We start from the raw sequence: 26275 nt of genomic DNA on the forward strand, positions 1-26275 counted from the left end.
GGATGTTGCAGCTATTGCCACCCCTGGCTCTCCAAGAGCCACAAATTGGGGGAAAACAGAGAGGAAAAGCCCACATCAACCCACCCGCAGCCCAGGAAGCCGTGGGTACCCACCTGCCCCACAGGGGTCTGGGATTGCTCAAGGTCCCCCCTCAGGCTCCACTCCATCACCCCCTCCCAGCCCCAACGAGGGATGGGTGGGACATCGAGGTCCCAGGCTTCCCACTGCCCCACTTCCACTCCACAGTCCCATGACAGCAGCTGCCCCAGGCTAGACCGGGGGGAAATGGGTGCCAGGGATCCGGACCGGGCCCTTGAGCTGAGGGGGGACACCCACAGCCCCCACCCACGCCTCCATGCAAACCCTGACCCAGTTGTGCTGGGGGCCTGGCTCCCCCCGCCTTACTTCCGCTTCCCCGGGGCCCTCCTCCGCCATCACCCCCAGCCTGCCCTGGGCGGGGGGCTCACATCTGTGCCAAGAGCACCCAAGGGTGCCCTCCTGGCCCTGGAGAGCCGGTGCACCCCGGAAACCCGGGGCTGGGTGTGTACTGCCCGCCCACCCCGTCCCCTCATTATGGCTCAGGTTGAAACTATGCCTGGCGCGGAGGCTGGTAATAACGCGTGTGCCAGGGCCGGGGCGGGATGCTCTGCGCAGCAGGGACCTCCTCTGGCACCGCAGCCCCCCAGTCCTCTGGGGGTCACCCCAGGGTCCCCTGGTCACAGGGCCAGCAGCACAGAAACGGCACTCACATTTATGCTTTAATAAAACTAGGAAGGGAAAAAACCCAAAGGGATTAGACCAAGATCCGGCCGTGGACTCATCCGACCACGGCGAGGACTGGCCAGGTCACAGTATTTGCTGCCCGCAGCCCAGAGGGCAGGGGGGTGGCTGCCCCCCCCAGCCCTGCGGAGCAAGGCAGGGCTGCTCCCCCTGAGGTTTTACTGCTGGTGATGCCCCCGGAGGAAGGGGCCGGGGCAGACCCTGACCAAAGGGGGCTGGGTCAGGTGTTAGCGGAGCGGGCAGAGCCAGCGAGCGCCACCTCGCACTCGCCAGCACAGGAGGACGCCAGCGCTGCCTTCAGCCCGCCGCGAGCAGCAACACCACGGGGGTCCAGCTCCCACCCTCCCACCACGTCCGCACAGCTCTGGGGCAAGAGCCATCCGCAATCTCCCACACTTCCCTCCACCACCTTCCCCTCGTGGCTCCATCCCAGCCAGGATTGAGCCCAGAGACTTCCACCCGTGATGGGGGGTTACCGCCAGGCGTCCCTCTGCACAATCCCCCCGCACAGTCCCTCCCACCAGCAACAGCCCAGGATTTCGGCTCCATTTTAGCCATAATTTAACGATCTGCCCCAGGTTGAGAGATCCCCAAGTCCCGGGGCTGCAGGTCACTGCCCCCCCTCACCCAGCCCACGCTGACTCCGTTCCCCCCCGTGCTCCCAGCACTCAGCACCAGTACAGAGCAGCTCTCGTTTGCCAAAGCACCCCGTCCTGGCCGCTCTTCTCTGGGATGAGCCCACTCCCCCTCTCACGGTGGCCCCACGTCTCAGAGACACCGCGCTGGCACCCAAGAGTTCATGCAGGAGGAGAAAGGGCCACAGCAGCACGTGGCGGCTGCCCCCAGGGGAGAGGGGCTGGCGTACCCCAGCCCCATGCTCCCAGCACCAGTCCCCACCCCTCCTGACGGACCAAGGAAGAGACCTGCCAGGCTCACAGCTTTTTGGAGGCTCCCGAACCTCCCTCCGGAGCTTTCTTGGCTAAAAGTGCCTTCTCCTCCTTCATCTTCTTCAGCTTGACCTTGCTTTTGCCGGAGGATGAGAAGGTAAGCGAGGCCTTGCTGAACTCCAGGGGGAAGACGCCCACATCCCCGTCGAAGCGGTTCTTGGACACCTGCAGGTAGCGCTTCCCTGGCCCCGTCACCAGCTTACGGTCCTGCAGGATGAGGACGTTGTCGGCCTCCTGGCTGGCCTGGGGGGAGGAAAACATTTCCAGGAGGGTGCTGGGGATGCAGCCAGAGTCACAGGGCTCGGAGGTGATCACGGGCTGCCTGCCCGGCTCCTTCGAGCCCTGTTATGGGGCATCCCAGGCCACGGCAACTCCAGCGCCTCCCGGACACCAACCCCTTGTCTTCCCCCGGAACACCCCAGCTTGGGCTGAAGCCCCAGCACGCCCTGGGGAAACAAGGGAGCCCGGGAGGGCCGCGCACACTCACAGAGCATCCCCTGCCCACCACTGCGGGGTCATTCAGCATCACAGCAGAGACCGGAGCACTCGGAGAGCCCATCCCTGCACCCTCCCTGGCTCCTTCTTTAATTATCTCATACTACTCCCACTCACAGTCAATGAGCATTACTTAACTGCACCTAAAGTCCCAACAGAGCTTTAGCTGGCAAAGAGTTTGCTCCATGTCTCCCTACCAAGGCCTGGCCAAATCGGGACTCTGCACATCTTCAGCAGGTGACAGCAGTCCTGGGGACATCCTGCCCCTCACAGCACCTTTCAGATCCCCAGTGATGACTCAGGATGCTGGTGGGAGCTGGGGACGGCTGCCCAACATATCCCAGCCCCTTCCTGGGAACACACTGTGCCCGAGGGACAGGAAGGGCCACCCTGGCCCAGCTCACCTTGGCGGAGCCGAAGATGGAGGCCGTCTGCAGCTCCTTCTCATCATCCTCCTTGCGGGGATGGATGACCAGTGTGATGTGGCAGGTGTTGTCCGTGGCGAACTTGCGGAAGGCACCAACAATGTAGTCCTGGGCAGCGAGCCTGCCACGGCAGCAAGAACGGGGTGAGGGGCTGGCACAGCCAGGTGCTGCCAGGTTCAGCCCCACAGCCCCCACACCACGGGGTCCAGGCTCACACTCCATGGGGCAGCCGGGCCCACGCGGGTGACGGGATGGGGCGCAACAGGGATCTCCGGTAACCGGCTCACCCTTTCCCACCTCTTCCTCCCCAGGGCAGTGATCGCCCTTTAATGAAACAGGGCTGCCAGACAGGACTAAAGGGGACAGCCTGTGCGGGTCCCCAGCTCCTGCTGTGACACCCGACAGGGCCAGCTCCAGCGACAAGGGTGGTGGAGGAAGGAGGGGGCGGCTTGGAGAAGGGCTACCTGTCCACAGAGAGGTGCTCGTGTCCCATCATGAACTGAAGGTTGTCGACGACCACGTGGGTGATGTCGTACATGTAGACGGCGTGCTGCATGGTGTCAATCACCGTCCTGGGCGGGGGGAGACCGGCATCAGGCAGGATCAGCCACAGGGATGAGCAGAGGCAAGGATGGGGATGCTAAGTCAGGCACAGGGACAGGAGAGGCAGAGCGGGGAGGCACCAGGCTGGTGCCAACAGCAGTTGGCCGCTGACCACCAGGCCCTGGGCACAACCCACCTCCACATCTCCTCCGTCGCAGGATGGGGGCAGCCCCATCCCCACCGGTAAGGGCGGCTGGATCAGGAGGACCCAGCTGCTGCCCACACAGCCCCTGCCCACCGTCCCGCGATTCCCCCAGCCCGCAGGGACCCTCAGGGCGCACGGGGATGCGTGCAGGCACCACCGCGCCTGGTGAATATAAGGAGCTGGAGGTGCCTGTCCTCCCTCCTCAGCGAACAGCAGCGCTGCCAGGTGAGCAGGGTGTGGGCGGACACATCCTGCCAGGGGCAGAAGCTGGTTTTAGACCAGCCACTAGCACAGGGACAGGTCTCCTCCCTTCATCCCCACAGCGGAGGAGGCTGTCACAGTCCCTGCAACAGCAGGGATGCAGCCAGTTGAGCCACGCAGTCCCCACGTGCCAATCCCAGGACTCGACCAGCCCCAGCGTGCCTCCTGCCAGCCCCAAATCCACAACCCACTGCAGGAGAAGAGCCCGGGCTCCCCGGGGCCCTGCAGAACACACTGTGAGGGGTAAACGCCACCGGGGACAAAGGTGTGGGACCATACTTGATGTTCTGCTGGCCGTGGAAGGTCATGAAGTAGAGCGGGAGGTCCTCGAAGCGGTCGGCCCACTCGTCGTACAGCTCCAGCTGGTCCTCCAGGCGCTGGGCAGCAAACTGCGTCAGCATGATCTTGGCCAGGCGGACGTTGTTGATCTCGAAGCTGCCCCACAGCGTGCACACCCCCTGCATGCACAGGTCCAGCGCGTACTCGCTGATAAAGGTCGTCTTCCCGCTGCCCGTCGGGCCTGGCACAAGGACAACGATGAGAGGAATTAGCTGGGGGAGAAGACGTGACCTGTCCTGGACGCACCAGGGGGTTGTTCAGAGGTAGAAGCGCTGGGGAGTGGACTAAGAGTGGCCCATCCACAGTGATACCACCATAAACAAGCAGTGTGTCACGCCAGGCTGCGTGTCCGGGCACACATGTGTCACCTCCAGCAGGCAGCGGGTCCCTGCGGGGTGCAGGGATGGGCTGGGCAGCCAGCGGGGGGGCACAGAGGGCTCAGACAAGAGGCAGCGGATGGGAGCAGGGGGAAGGGACACCCCAGGAGAGCCCATCCTCACGCCGGCGCGCCTGGCCCCACCGCAGCCAGGAAGACACCCCAGCCTCTCACGCACCGCCACAACAGGCTCAGCTGAAGCCATGAGCAGAAAGGGACCAGGAAGACTCATGAGGCGTCACCCCCAGGAGGGTGAAGCCACCAAAGAGCTCTCTGCTCCCCCTGTCCACCAGCCGTTTGCCCATCACCTGTGAAGATGGTGAGCTCCCCTCTGCGGTGCCCTTTGAGGAGCTTGTTGAGCTCAGGGAAGCGCGCCCACTTGATGCCGGCCACCTGCTCGGTGTTGACCAGCTCCCCAAACACCTCCTCGCGCAGCTGCCGGAAGGAGACGATGGATTTGTGGCTGGCGGGGAGGGCGGCACGCAGGATCTTGGTGAGGTTCAGACCCTGGTTGAGAGCCTCCAAGGGCCGGGGCTGCAGGTCGCCGGGGCGTACCAGGGAGCAGCGCTTGAGGCTCAGCTTGCGGGCAAAGAGCTTGGCGGCTTCCCAGGAGCGCAGGTCCTCACCCAGCCACAGCGTGATGCGCTTGAACTGCTCCAAGTAGGGGAGGAGGGCGGGGGGCAGGCAGGTGGACCCCCGCGGCAGGGCCAGGCTGGCCACCCCTGTAGCTTGGTGAAGGGCCAGGGCGTCCAGCTCCCACCCAGTTAAGACCAGCTCTGTGTCTCGGCGGCCGATCAGGGGCAGCCCAAAGAGATTGCGATAGGAATCGAAGCGAGGTAAAGTCTCTTCCACGTAAGCTATCGCATCCCCCTTCTTCTCCACCCTCACAAGCTTCAGGCCCTTCAGGGTCGCATCGCGGGGACTGAACCAGGGGAAGACGAGGGACTTGGCAGTCCTCAGATAACGCACCCCAAAGCGTTTCAGGGTGGCATCCGTCACCAGCGAGATACCGAACATGGCCTTGGTCTTGTTGGTCTCATCCTCATCCAGCAGCTCCCAGAGCGGCAGTGCCCGGTCCCAGATGCAGCGGGCATCCTCGCGAGCCCGTCGCGTGTCCTCCTCTGGCTCCCCCGAGCTGGGGCGGGGAATGCCGCGGTGCCGCAGCTCCACGTTGGCCTGGAAGTCCTGCCAGGTGCCCTCGGCCAGGGTGGCCGTGCACAAGAAGCTGCCCGTCATCTTGTCAATGAAAAGCGTGTAAGGGGCGCTGGCGGACAGCGGCGGTGGCTGGTCCTGCCGGCCGTCGGTGAAGAGGCTGGGGGTGTGCAGGCAGCTGTACCCGTCGTGGAAGGGGATGCCCTGGGCGCGCAGGTACTGCCGGATCTCAGTGATGGAGACGGAGGGCACGGGCCCCTCGGGGGAGGGCAGCACGTCCTTCTTGTAGCGCCGCTGGGTGAGGCGGCCCGGCACCCCGGGGCTCAGCGACGCTCCCTTGCTCCTCGCCCCCCCGCAGAGCAGCGGCAGGAGGCGGCCGGCGGCTCTGCAGGGCCGCAGGGGCACCACCGCCATCCTGCCCGCGCCCGCCTCCGCCCGGGCCGCCCCGGCACCCGCCCGCGCCGCTGCCCGATCCACATCGGCGGCGGCCCCGCGGCCCCCCCGGCCCGGCGCCGCTCAGGCCGCCCCCCTCACGTGGAGCTCCACGGACGCCGCCATTGCCTGACCCCGCCGCCGCCGCGCTCAGCGCGTCACTTCCGGGCGGGGCCCGGAAGCGGATGTTCTCCCCTCCCCGCGCCGTTCCGGTTCCGGGTGAGGGCGGCGCCATGACGGGCCGCGGGGCGCCTAGCCGGTTCCTGGCGGCCGTCCTGCACAACGGCGTGGGCCGCTACGTGCGGCAGCTCCAGCGCCTCCAGCTCCTCTTCAGCCCTACCGCGGCCGACGCCCGCGGCGCCAGGTACCGTCGGAGGCAGCCGCCCGCAGCCCCTGACCGCCTGGGATGGGGGGGAGGCCTGGTGACCCCTGACCTCTGGCCTGGGGGGAGGGGCTTACGAGAAGCTGCGGTGACCTCTGACCTGTCTGTATAGGGAAGGTGCTGCTGACCTCTGACCCACAGAGATGGGGGGCGGGGAGTGACCCCTGACCTCTTATGCGATGGGGGAGGGACTAGAAGGCGGCAGTGCTGACCCCTGATCTCCGACCCCCCAGCGCAGGGGCAGGCTGGGTGGTGACCTTTGACCTGCAGGTGGCACTGTGACCCCCGATCTCTGCATTGTGACCCCTCCCGTGGGCAGGGCACTGGGGCGGAGGTGACCCCACCTATGACCTTTGCCCTGGGGCGGGGCCTACGGTGACCTCCACCCTCTGACCCCGCTGGGGCTGACGGCCCCCGCCCCCCCGCAGGCAGTTCGTGGAGGAGGCGGCGCTGGACTTCGCCCGGCGGCACCCCGACGTCGTCCTCTACATCAGCCCCCACGCTGGCCCGGCCCCGCTGCTGCTGGCCGAGTACTGTGAGTGCGGGGGATGGGCGGGAGGGTTGGGGGCGCAGGATGGGGACGGGGCCCACCCTGCCCCGGCTCTGTGCTGCCTCCGCCCAGCGGCAGGCGGTGCTGGGGCCGGCTCCCCCCCCAGGGGGGGCTGCGGGTTGGAGGGGGCCCCGGCCTGACCGCCCCGCTCTGCCGCAGTGAACGGGACGGTGCGGGAGGAGCTCATCGCCAGCAAGACAAGCGAGGAGATCGTGCAGCTGGCCACCAAGCTGGCCCGCCAGTCCGGCCTGGACATCATCCGCATCCGCAAGCCCTTCCACACCAACAACCCCAGTGTCCAGGGCCAGTGGCACCCCCTCACCAACAAACCCTCCGCCCTCACTGTCCGGGGCCCACGCCTGCAGCCCCAATAAAGCCTCCGCCCTGCGCCTCCACATCCATCTCTCCTCCCGCCGCCCCGTGCCTGCAGAGAGATGCTGCCACGCCACATCCAGACAGAGCCGCGTTTATTGCCGGGGGGCACGGGGGCTGTGCACGAGGGGTGCCAGACACGGAGGGCGATGCCCCTCCTTGGGGGAAGGGTGTGCTTGGGGGTGGCTCATTCTCCCCTTGCAGCAAAAACAAGGGTGGGGGCAGGATGGGAGAGCCCAGGCGTCCGGCTCTTGCCTTTTCCCACTAAGTCTCGCTCTTCTGGGGCAGGAGGGCCTGGGCTCCAGCCCGTTATGGACCCCTGGGGCTGCCCCCCACTCCTGCCGCCCCTGCAGGGCTGCTCCGGGCGATGTCCTGCTCCTGGAGATGCCAGCAAGGAACACGGAGGGGAGGACACACCCCCCAGCAAGTCTGTCCCTCCCTTGCTTCCCTGGTGTCACCTCCCTGTCTCTGGGATGTGAGATGCTCTTGTCACCCCAGTCCCTCGGATTCCCCAGGAGGCGGCAGGAGCAGAGGTAGTTGGGGGGATTCAGGGACAGTGGCTGCCCCTGTAAAGTGCCATGAAGAGCAGGAGGCCCTGGAGGGAGGCAGGCCCTTGTCCAGGGCTCCTCCTCCTCGCTGTGTGAGGATGTTTCCCCTCCCACATGTTGTCCCACGGGGGACAGGGCTGTTCCTGAACCCCAGGTCTCCAAGGGCACCACGCAGGAGGGCAGAAACAGGTGCCCGGGGCCACGGGGTCACTGTGGACACTGGGGGGATGTGGGTGCTGCGCTGGTCCCTTGCCACGCTGCAGGGCATGGCGGTGGCTGCCCATCCTGCTGCCAGTGCATCTTGCTGCCTGCTGCTGCATCCCGCTCTTCCCCTGCAGCGCCCTGGGGAGAGGGGGCAGAGCTCTGTCAGGGTCGGAGGCCCCGGGGGTGCCACCTCCCCAGGGCACCCAGCCCCACATTTCACCTGGGGCCTCCTCACAGAGGGCACGTGCCGCTCCACCCGCTGCTCCGGGGCGTTCGGGGACGTGGGCTCCTTGCCCCGGCTCCGTCCCTCGCCGAATCGTCCTCTCCCAAAGAGGAAATCCTGGGGGGGCAGACGTGGGAGAGCGGGCAGGGGCTGGCAGCCACCGAGGCCACCCCCCGCAATGCGAGAGGTGTCCACGGCCCCTCTCCTGCCTGCGAGCTGGGGAAACCCCCCCAGCCCTGCGCCGGGAAGGGACCCCGCACTCTGCGAGATGCACAGGTACCGTGCAGCAGCCCCCAGCCCCCCACCTGCTCCTCACCCACCTCTCAGCAGCCGTCTGGCTCCCGTGCGCCGAGGGACGCCCAGCGGGGCAGGCCGAGTCCACGCGTCCACAACAGCATCTCTCTCTCACGCCTGGACAGACAGACAGACAGACACTCTCCCTCCCCCCGGTGTCCACCTTCAGCCAGGCGCCAGCTCCTGCCTGCAGCTCGTGGCCGCCGTCGGTGGGTTTTTATACATAAATAGAGCTCCCAAATTTAAATAGATTCTTTTCTTTTTTTCTGTACAGCAAGTCTCAAAAGTGAGTGAAAAGCCAAATGAACGGCCAAGCCCGGGCCCGGCCCGGCTCTGCCATCCAGGAGGTAGTTTCGCCTGAGTCTTGTAACACTGCTGGCAGGGGGTGGGAGAAGGGGCCGGAGGGGAGGAGGGTCCCGCTGGCAGGACCCCCTCCCCAGCCCCTACACGGAGCTCTCGTCCAGCTTCTCCACCAGCTGCGTGTGTTTCCGCTTCTCCAGGATCTTGCTGAGCTCCTCGGTGAAGGACGCGCTGTAGAGCGGCGAGGCCAGCGGCTCCTCCTGCTGCTGCAGCAGCATGTAGCTGTTGCCGTTCATCTTGCGGAGGACGTTGGGCAGAGCCCCCACGCCGTTGGTGAGCTCGGCCGGCAGCGGCGGTGGCGGCGGCAGCGGGGGCATGGCAGCTGGTAGCTCCTTGACCGGGGAGGTGGCAGCCGTGGGCGCCTCGCCGGGGATGATCCGCAGGCAGCCGTCGGGGTAGGCGAGCTCTTCCTCCTCCTCCTCCTCCTCCTCCCGGCGGCCCTTGCGCAGGCAGTTGGCCGAGACAGTCTGCAGCTCCACACTGGCTGGCCGCGGCTCCCCCAGGACGTACTTGCCCTTGCGCTTCTCGAGGCAGGACACATAGAGGAGGACGGTGCTGAGCACGGCGCACAGCACCACCAAGGCGACGATGGCAGAGACGTAAGCCACCTTCATGTCGCCGGCCGCCTGGCTGGCGGCGTGGGGCCGGGGGGCGGCCGTGGGGCCGCGGGGCAGCTCGGGCAGCACGGTGAGGCTGTAGGCGGCCAGCAGCGTCCGGAGACCCCGCTCCTCCCCGTAGCAGCGGTACGCGCCGCTGTGCTGGGGCAGCGTGTCCGTCACCAGCAGCCCGTCCACCCCCACGCGCAGCCGGTCCTGCCCCGCGCCCGGCGCCTCGCTGCCGTTCAGCAGCCAAACAGCTCGTGCCAGGTTGGAGCGCTGGTCGCAGGGCAGCAGCACGTCGTCCCCCTGCAGCACCGTCCGGTTCTTCCACGGCAGGGAGCCTGCGGGGACACGCACCGCCTCGCACCCGTCCCGGCCACCCTAAGGGACGCCCAACACCGGCACCCCCTCCGGTCCCGAGGGGCGGCGCAGACTCACCCCGCCCGGAGCTGCTCCGGCATCCCTCGTTGCCGCTCTGAATGTCCTGCACCAGCCCTGTGCTGCAAGACGGGGGGGGCTTCAGCCGTACAGCCCCGGCTGAGCCCACCCTTATGGGGTCACGGCCACCGGCAGACCCGCCGCCGGATGCCAAGCCCTCGGGGGTGGCACTGGGGTGACTGTGCCACGGGGTGATGTGCAACAGGACGGGATGGGGCAGGTGGACGGCTCGCGGGGACCGCGCCGGGGTCGGGCAGCCCGTCCCTACCTGTCCGTGGTGGCGGTGGCGCGGCAGGCCCTGCCGTCCCAGGCGCAGTAGGGATCCCGGGCGAGGATGCAGTCGTAGCAGGAGGCGTACCTGGCGCAGGAGGCCAGGGGCACCTGCAGGATCCCGCTGGCTGCCCCCACGTACAGGCTCCTCTGAGGGCAAAGGGCGGGCTCAGCGCTGCCCTGGCACGGGGCGGCTGGGCTGTGGGATGCCCCATGGTGCCCAGAGATCCCAGCCCCACACCACAGCTCTCCCTTGGTGGGGCGCACGGGGAAGGGCCCCCAAGCTCCAGTCAGTGCCGACGGCTGCAGCTGGCACCTGGCAAGGTTCCTTTCCCCAGGCTGCCCCGCTGGGCTCTGGCACATATCCCGAGCTGGGGCGACCCAGGAGTCACGTCCCACCCATCCCCCAAACAGCCCAATGGCAGCTTTGCAGCACAAACATGCCCCGTGTGTGGTGTCCCCCCACTTCTTCCACCCCTCACCTGGGTGTGGGAGATCACCAGGCTCTCCACGGGCTGCGGGTCCCTGAACACCTGCACCTCCTCCACGATGTGGATGCTGGAGCCCACCACCACGGCCTTGTGGATCCAGCCGTCCCCTGCAGAGCAGAGCGGGGGGTCAGGAGGGAGTGTGGGGTGTCCCCCTCTGCCCAGCAGAGACCCAGCAAACTCATCCCGCGCTCACCCGTCCCCATGAAGAGCACATCGTAGGAGCGGCCGTCGAGGGCCCGCACCCTGTCCACGGCCAGCCGGCTGTACGCCACACTCTTCTTCACCAGCAGCGGCTCCCCGCCGGCCGGCTTCACCTCCTCGAACATGAGCGGGTGCAGCTTGACAAAGTCCAGGACGCTGTTGGGCAGGTCCTGCGAGGAGTTGTAGCCCTTCCTGCGGGAGCGGTCCGTGATGCACTGCCCGGGGGAGACGGGGGTCAGGGGGGAATGCGGCCACCCCACACTCCCCCTGCTCTGCACCCCCAGGCACTCACGGAGCCGGGCCGGGGCTCGGGCACCGCACCATCGTAGCGGGACCACTTGCGAGCCGAGTCCTGGTACTCCATGTAGGGCCCCTCAAAGGCGCGCTGCACCGCCGAGATGCTGTAGCGGCACACGGCCGAGGCCTCCATGGTCCTCCTGGGGGGCAGAGCCGCGCCTGAGCCCGGGCAGACACACGGGTGCTCTCTACCGACGCACCCCCGGGTGCTCAGCGCCCGCCTGCGCGTCCCCTTGAGCATCTCCAGTGCCCCTCCACACCACAGACTTTTAGCCCCAGCCATTTTGGCCACTGCCCCGCTCACCACTGCGCCGAGAGGGTGAAGGCGGCGTAGAAGACGGTGCTGGCCCAGCCACCCCCGTCCAGGCTGCAGACGCTGCGCAGCACCTCGTAGTAGGGGATGTAGCAGACCAGGCGCGCCTTCATGAAGGACGTCCACTTGCGCTGCAGGATCTTCTTCCCGCCCACGTCGCTCTGGGAGGGTGCAGGGAGCATTTCTGCACAGGCTGGTGGGGGTGTGTGTCCCCCTCTGCCCGTGCCTCAGTTTCCCCCAAGGTGCAGGCACGCAGCCCCGGCGTGGGGAGCAGCAGCGCTCGGCTCCCTGTGGCTGGAGACATGCCTACCTTGCAGACACGGGCCACCCGGGCCACTCGGGCCACCTGGCTCTTGTCAAAGAAGGACGTGGTCTCCTCACCCGCCCGCTCCATGAAGAAGTAGTAGATTTTGTCATCGTCACCCACGGGGCTGTCCTTGCTCTCCCGGACCAGCACGGAGGCCACAAACTCGGCATCTGGGGGATGCGGAGCGAGAGATGGAGATTGGGGACCCATCATGGGACAGGGGATCCCTCCCTGCCTCGGTTTCCTCTTACAGCAAACCACACAGGACCCCAGGGCCACCCCCCACCCCTGCCCCACGCTCCCTGAGGGGATGCATGGCGTCCCACGGCCCGTGACGCCGGTCCCTGAGGGGGATGGGGTCATCTCACCGTTCAGCCAGTGCAGCGGGGACTCCTCCGTCTTCAGCGGCCGCTGGTGCAGGTTCCTCCGGATGTCGGGGAGGCTCCGAAACTCGTAGCGCGTGGCCGTGTACAAGCCGCCGTCTGGGCAGGGCAGGCAGGGCAGGCACCCGTCAGCATGGCCCCGCACGCTGGGGACAGCCCCAAAAGCCACCAACATCCCCGTGCCCCAGGCAGAAAAGGAGGAGGAGGAGGAGGACCAAGTCCTGGCTTGCTAAGGCCCCCGCACGCAGAGCCCACTCGTCTGGGGACCCCCCGTGGGGGCGCTGGGGATTGGGCCAGGGTTGATGGCACCCGGCATGTCCCCACCAGCCCTGGGAAAGGTGCCGCTTACCCACGATGAGGCCGGTGTAGCCACGGGCAGGGTCATACGGGCACTTCTCCTTGCCTTCCTCAAAGTGGGTTGGCAACGTGAACCTGTCAGCATCCTTCAGGGGGAGAGGGGACCAGGTTAGACAGGAGGGGACAGACCCTGTCCAGGCCAGCCACAGGCTCTCTGCAGAGGCTGCTAGCAGGGACAAAGCGATGCCCACGGCCGTGCCCTTGTCCAGGCAAGACAAATCCCCTCAGCACCTTCCAGGTAGTCAGAAACCACAGGGACAGCCAGAGCCCCCAGCCAAGAGCGGGGAGAGGGCTCAGGGGGGAAGGGGAGCCCCGGCACCCCACTTTGGCATCGCGTGGGCACCGGGCAGGAGCCAGCCAGCACAGTTGGCTGTGCCTGGCCGGCAGACGCTGCCCAGTCGGGCTGGGTCCCTCTGGGTGACATCCCCGTCACGGCAGGAGTTATTTTCTTTGGGGTTTGCAGTTCAAAGTGCGTCAAATAATGACGGGGCCCTTCCAGCTCAGCGGCTCCTCCGCCTGACTCCCAGGGCGTGCGATGACCAAACCGGACTGGTGGCACGGCCGTGGGAATGGGCATGGCCCCTCCGGGGCTCCCCGGCCACACTGGGGAGATGGCCCCAGGTCACTTTGCCCCCCAGCACAGGGAGGGAGGTGGGCAAAGGGCAGCTGAGTCACTGAGGAGCCACCACACGGGGGTGAAAGTCCTGCTGCCGGGGGACGTGGCTGCCCCCGGCTGCTCTGCCGTGACTTACAGCCACGCGGGGACCCCCAGCCTTGCCCAGGAAATCCCTGGGAAGGGGCCACTGAGTCAGCCTTGCCACCATCACCCTCCCAGGGCACACTTGCCACCAGCCAGTCGGCAGCCCCTGCTTTGGGAAGGGACCCTGCAACAGCAGGGGCTGGGGACCAGCTCCAGCGCTGGCATGTCCCACCCCGCTGGCCCCGTTGAGCCCACGTGTCACCCCCCGCCATCTCGCTGTGGGGTCAGAGTCCAGCCCCGGCACCAGGGTGGGGACTTTCGGCGTCTGTGTCACGGTGGCTGCGTCCCCAAACCAACCCACCCCAGCTTGGCGGTCACTCGCCTCCCCCCCGAGCTGGGGAGGGGCTGGGACAGGGGCAGAAAGGGAGTGGGGCTGCGGGTGGAGGTGGTGGGAGAGGATGGGGGCTGCGCCACCCTGGGGTGACATGGTGGCAGGGGACAGGTGACAGCTGTGGGGCCGAGCGGTACTCACGATGGCGGTGCAGAGCGGGTGGAAGGCGTAGGTCCCGCAGGCGTAGAGGTGGGTGCTGTTCAGCCTCTGCAGAAACCGCACGTGGTTGAAGCACTCAGTCTGCAGAGGGGGAGGACAGGCGTTACAAGCCAGGGAAAGCAGTGCCCCCCCCCCGGCACCCAGCACCCACCCACCGGCTCTACCTTGTTGTTTTTGCCCTTCTGCAGGCAGTCCATCTGTTTCTCCGGGGCGGCTTCCCAGTGGATCTGAAAGGGGAAGAGCTACTGCCACTGCGTGATCCCCCATCACTGCGTGGTCCCGCCGTGACTGCAGGCTCCAGCCTCTGCCAGAGCCGTCAGAGATGCTAAAATCCTCTCTTTTATTTAGAGAGGGGATGGCTGCTCAGAGCACGAGATGGCACCCTGCCCGCACCCCCCAGCCCGGGGCGAGAGCGGTCCCACACCCCAACCTGCGGGCAGAAACCCCAGAGCACCCGCAGGAGCCTGGAGGATTCTGGGGTGTCCTTCCCGGGGGGAGCAAAGTGGTACACTTCCCCTGCCCCTCGTCCTGCTGGGGTGTCCCTGAAGCTCTGAGCTTGGGGACATCTGCCACCGCTGTCCCCACGCTGCCTGGCTGGGGAGAAGGACCAGGCGTCCACAGGGGACCTGGGGACAGACCTGGGGACAGACCTGGGGACAGACCTGGGGACAGACCTGGGGACAGCACCTCCAGGCAAGACCTGAGATGGCGAGCGGGAGGATGAGCAGGGATAGAGTGGCCACGATTCAGGCAGTGACCAGGCAGCACGGGACAAGAGAGGACAACCAGCCGGCCGCAGGCAGAGGCCAGGCTCACCGTGCGGTGGGAGCCGTCAGCCACGTCACTGGAGTTGAGGGCGAAGATGGCTCCCCTGGCGCCCACGTAGAGGATGCCCCGGTCGTCCTCCAGCAGCAGGGTGCTGTAGTTGAGGGCACGTGCGCTGAAGCGCCGGACGCCCGACAGCTCTGCAAAGGGAACAGGGGGCTGAGGGAGGACCCCGGGGCAGGCACGGGGCGAGCCACCAGGGAAAAGGCAGAGGATGGAGCCGGGAGCGGGTGGGAAGGCACCCGCCGAGGTTATCAGGCAGGTGGTGCCGGGTGCCAGTAGTTATGGCAGGAGGAAAGGAAGAGGGGAGGTTTGGTAGAAGACGAAAGGCACTAATCGCTCTCAGGCTCACAGGGGAAATTTCTCCCTGCTAATTAAAACGGCAGCTCAGGGGTGGGAGCTGCAACGTCAATGCCCAGCATGGACCTGCCACGCTCTTTGGGGAACTGCTGGAGGAAGCAAAAACACGCTGCAGCAACCCCAGCTCCGAACCAAACCCAGCCAGCCCAAAAGGAAGGATGCAAAAAACCTGAACCAAAACTGCCGTGCAAGGGGAGGGCTTCTGCAGCGAGGCTGGGTGCTCTCTGCCCACCAAGCCAGAGAAACCATCCAATTTGGGGTGCTGAGAAGTGTGAGGTGGGACTCAGCCCTGGCCAGAGGGACCCCAAGCCAGGGTCAGACCCTCCCACCGCAGGAGGAGAAAGTCCCATGGGGCTTGGGACCCTGGGGGCAGCTGGGGAGGGAATGAGCCCTCCAAAAGGAGGCATTGCCTGGGGAGAAATGGGCACCCCGGCTGCAAATGAAACCCTCTCCCGCTGTCAACTGCTGAGCTGGGCTTCACTACTGAGGTCAATGAAGTCGTGTGGATGCCCAAGGCACGATGACACTGCAGGGCTGGCTGACACCGCAGAGGCTGGAGGCCAAGAGCCCAGTGGCAATTAGAGAAAATCATGGAAGAAAGCTCCCTGCTGACTATTTGGGCCATGAGAGCCCAGCCCGGGTGTGATGCCCGGCTCAGCACACCCTCCAAGGGCTGCTGGGCAGGGCCAGGGGCTGGCCAAGGCTGGCTTCCCGCACGTCCTTGTCCCCCCCCGGCTTTTGGGGAGATGCCTTTGCCCTGCTCCATCCCTTGGGGCATATCGACACCGGGCACCCAACGCCAGACAGCCACGTGGGGTCCAATTTCTGGAGCCCAGTGGACAGGAGGTTCCCCTGTAGCCACCCCCCCCATGCTGAGCCCCCTGCTCCGGGGGCTGGCGAAGGCTGGACGCAGTCACGATGCACCAAACCCGCTACCGGCAAGATCCCAAACCTCACTGCCACTACCAGGACCCACACCCCCTTACCATCAAAGGTGACCGTTGTCCTGGGGGTGGCATCCAGGTCGGTGGCAGACCGCCGTGATGGGTAGCCCATTGCCGCCGCGGCCGCCACGAAGAGAGCCGTCAGGAGATGGGCTGTGCCTCCGCTCATCTTCCCGCTCCCCCAGCGAGGGCAACCGCCCAGCCCGCTGCTGCCGGGCCGGCACAGCTGATCCTCGGGATGGGCTCCCCAGCTCCCCAGGACAGGGCCGACCGCCAAACCCTCCTGAAACACAGAGCACCGGGTCAGATGCTCCCACTGTCCCCAGCACCTCATGAGCAAGCGGGCTTGGAAAGGAGCCGGCTGCGCACACGCATGGACGCTTGACCGGGCACGGCCTCAGCCCGGGGGCGGCTTCAGGGAAAAGCAAATCCTCATTTGCCAAAGGGGAAACTGAGGCACGGTGCAAGGCATTGAGCCTGCAGCCAGCACAGGGCAGGGAGGGGAGTTTGAGCGGAGTGACCCTCCGCAGCATCCCCCTGCTCAGCATCCGCTCCATCGCAGCGGTCGCTTGCTGAGCACTGGGTTCGGTTGCTCGGAGGCTCATTTGCCTCCAGGTCTGCTCCAGGCTCCTCCCTCCTTCACTCCCAGCCACCTCCTCCTGCAGCTCCCCCTGACCAAAGGCTATGCTTCGGCAGAGCCAGCTGATCCCCCATTGCATTTTCACACAGGAAAAGCAGGCACATTTACCCCCAAAAGCAGAGAGCGGGGCTCAGGGCCAAGCCCCTCTGCAGGTCTCTTGGCCCATTGGGGTACCCCCACCCCAGCTCCCCAGAGCAGCTGCAGCAGGACGGGCGGTGGGGGGCTCCCGGGGAGCCCAAAGGCTCCGCTCCTCCCCAAAAGCACAGCTGGCCATCTCCTGCCAAGCAAGATACTTGTCCCAAAAGTTTTGCCTCTCCTGAAATGACGAGACTCCGGAGGACAGAGGCGTGGGGAAGGATGCTTCAGGCACGCGGCAACGCAGGGTGAAGGAAAACCCATACTTGGCATCTTCATCAAGTCTTTTCAAGCGAGAACAGTTTTCCCCCCAGTTTCTCTTTCATCCCAAGCTGCCTTGAAACTCAGCATCTACCTCAGCTCTTGCTTTCACGCATCCGATCCCTCCCGAATAACCCCCTGCCTCTCCCGGCTGCATCGAGCAAAGCCACCGGTTCCTTTTGCAGGCACTAAGGAGCAAGGAGACAACTGGGTATCTCCAGGAGAGCTCCCCGTAATCAAACAGTACCTATATGTTTGCTTAGGGTTTTTTTTATATATATATAAACCAAATACCTGGCCTGTAGAGAAGCTGTTCAAACACGCTTGCTGCAGACGGTTTCCCTGAAGCAAATACCTCGCCGGGTCTCAGGCAGAGGGTGAAACGAAAATGAAAAGGGCTTTGGGGCTGAAAAGGAGAAGCGAGGGGCTGATGTGGGATCCAGCCATAGTCCTAGAGCCTGCATTAAACCGCTGTTTCCTTTGCGGGAGGTTCAGACCCAGACCTCGTGCCTGCACTGGCCGCTGCCCCAGAGCATGGGGGAATGGGGCAGAGGGGAGATGTCCCCCCCTGCTCCCTCCTGCCTCACTGTCCCCCAGGTGCCGGCCCAGCGCAGAGCACCCGTACAGCACCCAACCCCGGGAGCAGGCAGGGTGCTGCCTGCAGGACTGAACTCCCTGGGGAGCTGAGGATGGCGACCTGGAGCATCCTCCCTCCAAGGAACTCCTGTTCCCAGGACAAGCCCTGTCCGGACCGAGGGTCTGTCCGCGAGCGATGGGCCTGGCAGGGCGATGCAAAGCGGGTGAGTGGGGATGGAGGTCAACGGGAAACAAGTTGCTTTGGTGGCACCATGTCTGGCACAAGCCAAACTCACCCAAGCTTTTTGGGCAATGCAAGTGGCAGGGTCACATCTGGAGCACCAAAGCATGCGAAAGCGCTCCGGCCAGCCCCATGCTGACCCCTTTCCATCCCGCCAGCATGACCGGGGCCACCCCGGCAGCTGCGGGGACCCTTCCCCAGGCCTCCGTGTGGGGACACGAGCCCAGAATCACACACAAGCCACAAGAGCTACCGTGCACCTGGGCTGGGAAAGCAGAGGGGAGGAGAAACCTTCTTACGACAAGGCAAACAACGATCTCTAATAAATGAGTAACAGCCCCGAGAGCTGCCTGCATGCTGCCAAGCATCCTCATCTTATCTCCCGCGAACAAACAAGCCCTGAACTTTGCCTACTGCCCAGCTCTGGGTGCGACGGGGATTGGAGCCGGGAGCGCGGCTGGGCAGGGAGGCAGGGATGGTGCTTATCGCAGGGCAAGCGCCGCGCTGCCAGCCAACCCCGGCTAACATTTAACCAGCGTGAGCACTGAGCCAGCACAGGGGGGAAAAAATAAAAATAAATGAAGCTGTGGGGCTGTGCAGGGTTCCCAGCCGGGCAGGGGCAGGGGGGAGCAGCCACCCCTGCTGCCGGGGCCGGGCTCCTCTGCTTTTCCCAGGGGAGCAGCTACATCCATTTCCAAAGGCTCCTCACCCAAGATCAGATGTAACTTTGTCCTAAAGGACATTTAATCAGTTAGCTGTAAGAGCCAGTTAATATTTTACTCGAAGGGAAGGGCTGCTCCGAGCTTCTCTTTTTATTTTTATTTTTCATACCTAGGGTGGGGGAGAAAAAGCAAGAAGGAACTGAAACCATCCTTGGCCCCGTTCAGATCATCACCCCAGGCTGCAGCCACACCAAATCCCCCCAAACCCATCATCCCCCCCTGGGCAGGGTGCAAGTTCAAAGCTCCGGGTGAAGGCGAGGGCGGGAGGCAGAGGGGGTCTCGGTCTGTGGGACCCGCCGGTTGGGCTGGGGGCGGTTGGTTTGCTCAAGCCCAGCTCTTCCATGGGAAACGGGGAAAAGCCGGGAGGGGAAATGCCACAGGGAGCCTCCTCCGGGGGAGGGAGACAAAAGGGGGAGAGGAAGAGGCTGAAAAGTGGCAGCAGCTCCGATGAAAAACTACCCAGAAAAGCCCATCCCATCCCCAGGAGCGAGCTCCCAAGCCCCTTGGTGCCTCACCTACTTCCCAGCACAGGGAGGGCCGACATAGGACCCAAAATATGGCCCCAGCTCCCACCCCGGCCAGCGACACTGAAGGAGAAGGATGGTGGAGGCAGGACCCGGCCGTGGGGGGCCTCCCCGAGAGGGGGCGAAGCCAGGAACCAGCTGCTCTAATCACAACGTGCAACACCCACAGGGGCCAAAGCCCACCCTCCTACCGCCGGCCACCGGGGCTCCCGTGGGATGCAGCAATGGCTCCCAGCATGGAGCCGGGCGAGCCAGAGCCAGGCATCAGCTCCTGCCGGCGGGACAGGTTTGCTGGTCCCCAGGGAACGCCAGGAAAGCAGCGGGGCGACGGAGGCGTGCAGGCGTGCGTGAGCGCGCAGGGGAGCGAGTGAGCGAGCGAGCCCCGGTCAGGTCTGACTGGGTTTACTGGGTCACGATGGAAGCTGTGCGAGCGTGACTGTGCCGGCCTCAACCTCCCACCGGCAGTCAGTCGGCACAGCACACCCAAACAAGCCGGCCCGGTTGGCACCTCCTTAAAATCCCCATGACCAGCGTCTCTGGAGGCACAAAAAGCTTTTGATGAGTGAATTTCCTGGCGGCAGGTCTCACCACCCTGGATCCGGCCAAAGAAACCAGCCATGCCATGAAGCTGCCGCACCCCTCGATGGCCGCTGTGCCGGGCACTTCTGCTGGCCACGGTGGCCCCTTCCTGCTGCCCCGTGGTCCTCAAAGCCATGAGGCAGCAAAACCTGGGAGCAAGAGCCGGCCACAAGCCACAGTGCGGAGAAGCTGCACTGTCAGTGGGGCTGGCAAATATGGAGGGACCTCAGACGGGGTCTTATGGGCCCCTCGTGTCTGTTTGCTCGGCGGTACACCCAGAAAGCAATGCCGTCTTTCTAATTTAAAGGGAACTCAGGAGAAAGGATGGAAACGCCGGGACGGAGCAGCCCTTCTCCAGCTCACCCCCAGCATCCATCCTGGATGGCGGGACAGAGATTTGCAGGGCGGGATCGGATGCCTCCCCATCCCACCGCTCCATGGACAGCTTGTGGTTGCTCTAGTAAAGCCCAAGCAGGCTCCCGGAATGGCTGCTGGACCTTTCTCCCCTCCTCGTGGGCTGCCCCCCCTTTGGCATCGTGCACTCCTACAAGCAAGCCCTGCTGGCTTCCCAGCGGGGGCCAGGATTTCCAGCGGGTCTCCCCTGGGTTACGGGGTTGCAAAACAGCCTTAACAAAACTCCCGGCAGGGACTGCACCAGGAGCCACCGTTTATGTCTTGCTTTTTTATGGCAGCGCAGCCCAGCACTCCAAGCCCCGCACGGCCGATTCGGCTTTACTCATCAGGGCCAAGCCCGGCATGTGACCCCCCCAGCCCCCTCGGCTCCCCCGCCGCTCGCTCCCCCAGCCGCGTTCCCACTGGCCCAGCACCATTTTACCTCCCCAGGGACCCGCGCGAGTTGCCCTCGGGTTCAGCCAAAACAGCCCGACCCGTTCCCGGCGTGGGGGGGGGAAGGCGCCCGCCCCAGGGGATGAGGCGGGGAGAGCTCCCGGCTCCCAGGCGTGGGAACGAGCCAAGGAATTACGGGAAAAGAGCCATCCAGCGAGAGGCGAGCCTGCCCCTGCCTGGCTGCGAGCATGGTGCGTTTCGGGCCCCCCTTCCCCGCAGCCGGCAGACCTTGGGTGGGAAATCCTGCGAGATGCGGGAAGAGGAGCAGGGATGGAGGTTGCCAGGCAACTTTAATTCAGCCCTTGACGAACTTCCAGCACTTTGCTTCTGCTGCAGAGCCCAACCAGCAAACGATAAAACATCAGGTCCACCTCAAGCCCATGGTGTCTGTCCATCCGTCCATCCATCACAGGGGCCTGCTCATGACCCCGTGCCCGGGGTGCCCTGCAATGGGTCCTCCCTGGTAGCATCCCCAAAGGCCAGCCCGGGACGAGCCACCCTTCCCGGCAGAGATTTGCAGAGGCAGGATTTGACCCGTGGGACTGGGCTGGTGCTGCCGCATGGATATTTCTCAACCAGCCAGGATTTTTGTCAACAACAGCAAGAAAAAAATGCTAACGTGCTGAAAGCCCTCAGGGAAGAGGGGATCCGTGCCGGGTTTGGAGGCTGGGGACGGGGAGGGAAGGAGCACAGTGACCTCCCGGGAGCCCCTCGCCGAGTTTATTTTGGTTGCTCTCTTTAAACAAAACCACGCTCGACATCTAAACATCCCTGAAAAGACAAGCTGCTCCGTCAGCAATAAAACTAATAACAGCCCAATTTCTGACAGATTTGCCCCGCTGGCCCCCCAGCACCGTGCCTTTATCTCCATCCCCCTGCAGCACCCCCCCGGGGGATGCCGCCCTCCCAGCGAGGGGCAGGGACCAGCCGTGTCCTCCTGCACAGCTGCAGGGATCAGGGCATTTTAGCTTCTCCTCAGCTCCCTGTTTTCACTGTTCTTACAAGAACTTGTTCCTCTCCTCCGTCAGGTCAGGTCTGATGCGGGGCAGGAGGTTCAAAGGGGCTGCCAGGCAGTGACAGAGCTCACTGCCAAGTCCCTGTGAGAGCTCTCCTGCCATTCCCATCCAAACCCACCCAAAAAAACCCAACTGAGAAAATAAGGAAAGCTGCTCCAGCCTGTGCCATGGGCAGGCATCCCCTGCCTGCAGCCACCTGCCAGGCACGGGGATGGCTTCTCTCCAGCAGCTCCCGGAGCGCCGCAAGCAGACAGCAAGAGCACGGTGCCTGGGACGGCAGGACAGAGCTCCTCCGCTCCCCATCCGTATGGAAAACCCACCAACGCCAGCTATCAGTCAAAACAGCTCCTTGCCTGGCTCCATCGCCCCAAAAGCCTTGCTCAGCGCTGGCCCGGGAGGGAAGGGTGCAAGGAGGGGAGGCTAAAGGGTAAACCCTTGCAGCTCAGCAGCAGGACCAGGAGCACTAAGGGATGCCCCGGCCAGCCCAGACCCAGCACCCCCGGGTAGGGCAGCAAATCTCCCCTCAAAGGAGCAATTCCCCGCATCCTGGAGGCTGTTTGGCTCTTGCAAGACGGCGGTGAGGACACAGTCCCTGCAGCTTTTGCTTCCCGCCCAGCACGTCTCCCCCTGCAGAAACCCCACGGCAGCAGCCATGGGCTGACCCCGCAGCCCGGGAGCACCTGAGAGCCCAGCAGGAGCCATGCAGGAACCGGGAAGTGAAACCGGAGGATGCCGAGACGTGGTGGCCTGACTCTGACTTCACCCCTCCGCCAGCCCGCCCCCACGTCCAGGCCACAGGGGAGGCAGAGTGCGGCTGCCAAGCCCCAGGATGTGGGGTGCAGACCCTCGGTGCACAGGGCAGCACAGCGGAGACCCCCGGGGCTCCCACCTCCTCCATCGCGGGGAAGAGGCACTAGCAACATCACCCCCAAACCCCAACATTTTCCATCCTTTCCTGTCTCCGGTGCAGCAGGCCAGGCTTCGCCGCTTGCCGGCGGACCGGACAGACAGATGGACAGCTGGACGGACAGCCCTCCACGTCACAGCAAAGCTTCCCAGCGAGGGGGCGTTCGCATCCAAGTGGCTCAGCGCTGGATACGATCTGCAAATTCAGCCTTCAAAGGCTTTGTGGCTGAAGCACATTGTCTCCATGGCAGAAACAGGAAAATAATTGTAGAATTAAATTCCCAGGAACAATTAGAAAGAAAACGAGAAAAAATCCCAACCCTAAATGTAAAGGGACATTTCAGAGCCAGCAGATTTCAGGGCTTTTTGACGCATCTGAATCCATTTGCTCGTCCCCGTGGCTGCACTTTGTTTCATTTCACTGGGCTCGTACAATGCAAGACAAGGAATTAACTCGGGTGTTTGTTTAGAGCCGGTTTGTCTTCCAGTTTCTTTCCAAAGCCAGGTTTGAGTTTCAAAGCCATTTCTTGGCAATGCCCGGGGTTCCCACTGTCAGCGTGGCGCGGGGCTTCCCTGAGGGGAAACCGAGGCTCAGAAATCCCACACGACCTGGGGTCCCCTCGGAAGCCCGGAGCACAACCCAGCTCGCCTGGCGTGAACGCGGGGCTTTCTGCCGCAAGTCTGTCCCTCTCCCTTTTATTTATTCCAAAGATAAATTGTTTTCTTTTCAAAAGTCCAGCAAAACCAGATGACGGGAGCGGTTTTATGGGTTCCAGCTTTAACAATCTCTTCTTGTTTTCTTCGCTTTCCCTCCAACAAAGCTTCAAATTTGGGGTCAGACTCAATTTGATATTCAACTTCATGTTCAAAACTGCACGGCGCAAGGCAGTAGCACCTGGCCTTTCCCACAGCCGTTTGCATACCGCCGGCTTTGCTGCCCCAAAATCAGCTCCCCTCCTTATTTGCACGGGCTGGGCTTTGCAACAGGCAAATGAGAGCCCTCCATCAGGTAATGGGAGGTGATGTTGTACCTGGGGGGAGCTTTTAAGCAACAAGAAAAGCACAACCCAGAGCACAACCTGAATCGCCAAGCTGCATCCTGGCTCCCGTGCCGGTCGGTAAGACGGTGCCTGAAACCCTTGGCTTCCTTCGCCTCCGAGCGGTGGAGCTCGGGCCCCGGGAAGAAGGAGGGGGTGGGTTTGGTGATGACCTTGCTATGGCAAAGCCCTCGTGCTTGTAAATCACCAGGAGCGGTGGCACAGCCAGGCAGGGAGGGACGGCGGCGGCAGCGTTTCCTCCCGAAGCGCCAGCGGGGCCGGGAGCTCTCACCTTTGAACAGGAACAGGCGCCCGCCCAACACCCGCAGCAGCAGCCGGCCACTGCCGGGGTGGCTTTCCCAGCAGCGGAACTTAAAAACTCTGGGGGTGTCGTCCCCCTGCTCCCCGAGAGGGAGCCCTGGGACTGGCTCCCCCTCACCAAACCGCTCATCACATGAGCCGCTTCCCAACAAGTCCCATCACGATGCCAAGCGGAGCCGGCGGGCAAGCGCAGGGAGGGAAATTCCCCGCACGCAGCCAGGCGAGGCTGGCACCGTGTCTCCACCGCACCCACCGCTGCCCTCCTGCATGGGGTGCCGGCCGCCCCCCTCGCCGGCCCTGCCGAGCACACCTGGATGCTTTTTCCCGGCACACGACCTGCCAGATTTGCTGAATAAACCTCCCGGCACCGGCAAACCCGCTGCATTCCTGGCGGGGAAAGTGGTGAAAGGTTCAAATGGATGTTGGAAAAAGCAGGGGGGGAGAACAAGTCTAGGACACAAAGTCTTCATCTGCAGGAACTGAAAGGGTTGTTGGGGTTTGGTTTTTTTTTTCCCCTCCGGTTGCAACACAAAAATAAAGTCAAGATAGGGATCGCGGCGTGCTGGGGGGGCAGCTCCCTGCCCCTCGTCCCTCCGGGCAGAGCGAGCCCGGCCAAACCCAGATGAAGCAGAGACGTGTCCCGCAGGACACGCGCGCAGCATCGCCGCGGCCGTACCACCTGGGTTCGGGGTTCAGGCAGGGGCTCCCAGCCTGCGCCTGCCGCGGAGGGAGGCAAAGCAGCCTCCCGCCATGGTAGGCCAACTAGCACAAAAAATGCCATCGTTGTTATTAATAATTTCCCTGCCTCTGAGGGAATCTGCACTCCTCATCCATTTTGGGCAGTCTCTTTGTCTTTGGAGACTGTTTTTCTTGGCACCTGAAGAGCCCTTTCATGGTTCCCCCTCCCACTTCATGCTCTTGGTTTTAAAAGCCAGGCGCAAGCCACTGGCCCCCCTGCGTACTGGTGGGGAGAGCAAAGAGAGCCCCAAATCCCAGAGCTGCCTGGCTGCACGGCAGGTCTCTTCTACCCTCGGATCAGCAGATATGAATCTCGACCCCAACGCAGACAAGCCCCCAGCACAAGCTGGTCCCCTCCACCTGGGACCATCCGCAGCCCCCACAGTGATGCATCCTAAGATGAATCCCAAGGAGCCAGGGCTCAGACAAGCCACGTCCCATGGCCCCCCGCCTCCCGAGGGGAAGCGAGGGGGAGGCAGGGATTGCACTGCACCACCTGCATCGGTTTAGTATCTCGTCCCAGCTGGCTGAAACACCAGCTGCCCCCAGGTAATACTCAGCCTCTCCAAATACTGCCAGCAGTGCCCATCCCCACAGACCCCCAATCCCCCCGATCTGCTGGGGAAGGAGGGGGCTGTATCTAGCCCTCCCTCCAGGAGCTGGTGTCCTGTCTGGCTGCAATTCCCACCATCATCTTCCCTCATCCTCTCAGCATGTCCCCCCATCACTCCTGCCCAGGTTCCCCAGCCCCACCTCACCCCACACCTGTCCCCAAAGCAAGCTACCTGCACTGCCACCAGATCCTGCATGTCCCCACCTCCCCTCCAGCTTGTCACCCCCAAATCCTCACCTGCACCAGACCTCCCCTGAACCCCTCTCCGTCCTGACTCCAAGGCTCTGCCCCCCTGTTTCCCCCAAGGCATCATTCCCTGGACTTCGACCCCAGCAGGTTAGACCCCTGCTCCTCCTCCTCCAGACCCTGCCTGTGTGCCCAGGCCCTGTCTGTGCATGCAGCACCCGCACCCAGCACCCCAGATCCTGCCTGTGGACTCAGCACCCAGATCCAGCACCCCAAACCCTGCCTGCAGACCCAGACCCAGCACCCCAGGCCCTACCAAGGGAGTCAACACTCAGATCCAGCACCCCAGATCCTGCCTGTAGACTCAGCACCCAGACCCAACACCCGAGCACCCAGACCCAGCACCCCCAATCGTGCCTGTGGACTCAGCACCCAGACCCAGCACCCCAAACCCACCCCCCCCGACGCTGCCTGCGGATTCAGCATTCAGACCCAGCACCCCCGACCCTGCCCTGCGGACTCAGCACCCAGCCCCTGCCTGTGCACGCAGCACCCGGACCCCGCAACCAGATCCAGCTTTCCGGATCCTGCCTGTGGACGCGGCGCCCAGACCCAGCCTTCCCGGCCCTGCCTGCGGACCCGGACCCAGCACCCCGACCCGGACCCAGCACCCGCCCGGCGGCTGTCCCCACTCGCGTCTCCCCGGCACTTGCCTGGTGCGGTGCGGCGCTGCTCGGCTCGGCGGCGCAGCAGGTGCGGTGCGGGCGGCACGGCACGGCCCGGCGCAGCGCGGCACGGCCCGGCGCAGCGCAGCCCCGGCGCAGCCCGGCTGTGCGCGGCCCCGCCGTGCCGTACCGAGCCGAGCCGAGCCGAGCCGAGCCGCGCCGCCCGCACCGCACCGCCCCCTGCCGGCCGCGCCGGTGCGCGGAGGCTCCGGTGCGCGGAGGTGGAGGCCGCGGTGCCCGGCCCCGGCGCGGGGCCACCCGGCAGCCTGCACGGGTCCCGCGGAGG

At 64.6% G+C, this 26275-nt stretch overlaps 3 protein-coding genes across 3 annotated transcripts; 1 reads left to right on the forward strand and 2 right to left on the reverse strand.

Moving 5' to 3' along the window:
* Positions 1-745: 745 nt before the first annotated feature.
* Positions 746-6020, reverse strand: TWNK (twinkle mtDNA helicase). Its single transcript, XM_075154914.1, has 5 exons — positions 4680-6020; positions 3936-4176; positions 3112-3219; positions 2627-2768; positions 746-1970 (listed from the first exon to the last, which is right to left on the reverse strand). The coding sequence occupies exons 1-5, from the start codon at positions 5935-5937 to the stop codon at positions 1713-1715; spliced, it is 2007 nt and encodes a 668-aa protein (XP_075011015.1). The 5' UTR covers positions 5938-6020; the 3' UTR covers positions 746-1712.
* Positions 6021-6148: 128 nt separating this feature from the next.
* Positions 6149-7282, forward strand: MRPL43 (mitochondrial ribosomal protein L43). Its single transcript, XM_075154915.1, has 3 exons — positions 6149-6319; positions 6766-6872; positions 7047-7282. The coding sequence occupies exons 1-3, from the start codon at positions 6189-6191 to the stop codon at positions 7259-7261; spliced, it is 453 nt and encodes a 150-aa protein (XP_075011016.1). The 5' UTR covers positions 6149-6188; the 3' UTR covers positions 7262-7282.
* Positions 7283-8794: 1512 nt separating this feature from the next.
* On the reverse strand, positions 8795-26126 carry SEMA4G (semaphorin 4G). The gene is made up of 15 exons (XM_075154913.1): positions 25978-26126; positions 15966-16206; positions 14611-14759; positions 13959-14021; positions 13777-13875; positions 12537-12630; positions 12173-12286; positions 11808-11974; positions 11489-11658; positions 11180-11324; positions 10880-11102; positions 10678-10793; positions 10194-10345; positions 9926-9987; positions 8795-9828 (listed from the first exon to the last, which is right to left on the reverse strand). Exons 2-15 carry the CDS (start codon positions 16090-16092, stop codon positions 8972-8974), a joined length of 2538 nt encoding a protein of 845 aa, XP_075011014.1. The 5' UTR covers positions 16093-16206; positions 25978-26126; the 3' UTR covers positions 8795-8971.
* Between the last annotated feature and the right edge of the window lie 149 nt (positions 26127-26275).

The sequence above is a fragment of the Calonectris borealis genome, chromosome 7, assembly GCF_964195595.1.
Source record: "Calonectris borealis chromosome 7, bCalBor7.hap1.2, whole genome shotgun sequence".
NCBI classification, from domain to species: Eukaryota; Metazoa; Chordata; class Aves; order Procellariiformes; family Procellariidae; genus Calonectris; species Calonectris borealis.

What these genes read in the sequence shown, in the direction of transcription:
- TWNK (XM_075154914.1), bottom strand. Translation starts at nt 5,937, where the DNA reads ATGGCGGTGGTGCCCCTGCGGCCCTGCAGAGCCGCCGGCCGCCTCCTG. An exon ending in GGAGCTCACCATCTTCACAG is followed by an intron (nt 4,177 to 4,679) that starts GTGATGGGCAAA and finishes TCCTTGTGCCAG; the next exon opens with GCCCGACGGGCAGCGGGAAG. An exon ending in CACGGCCAGCAGAACATCAA is followed by an intron (nt 3,220 to 3,935) that starts GTATGGTCCCAC and finishes CCCCCCGCCCAG; the next exon opens with GACGGTGATTGACACCATGC.
- MRPL43 (XM_075154915.1), top strand. Translation starts at nt 6,189, where the DNA reads ATGACGGGCCGCGGGGCGCCTAGCCGGTTCCTGGCGGCCGTCCTGCAC. An exon ending in GCCGACGCCCGCGGCGCCAG is followed by an intron (nt 6,320 to 6,765) that starts GTACCGTCGGAG and finishes GCCCCCCCGCAG; the next exon opens with GCAGTTCGTGGAGGAGGCGG. An exon ending in GCTGCTGCTGGCCGAGTACT is followed by an intron (nt 6,873 to 7,046) that starts GTGAGTGCGGGG and finishes GCTCTGCCGCAG; the next exon opens with TGAACGGGACGGTGCGGGAG.
- SEMA4G (XM_075154913.1), bottom strand. Translation starts at nt 16,092, where the DNA reads ATGAGCGGAGGCACAGCCCATCTCCTGACGGCTCTCTTCGTGGCGGCC. An exon ending in ACCCGCTCTGCACCGCCATC is followed by an intron (nt 12,631 to 13,776) that starts GTGAGTACCGCT and finishes CTCCCCCTGAAG; the next exon opens with GATGCTGACAGGTTCACGTT. An exon ending in CTACACCGGCCTCATCGTGG is followed by an intron (nt 12,287 to 12,536) that starts GTAAGCGGCACC and finishes TGCCCTGCCCAG; the next exon opens with ACGGCGGCTTGTACACGGCC.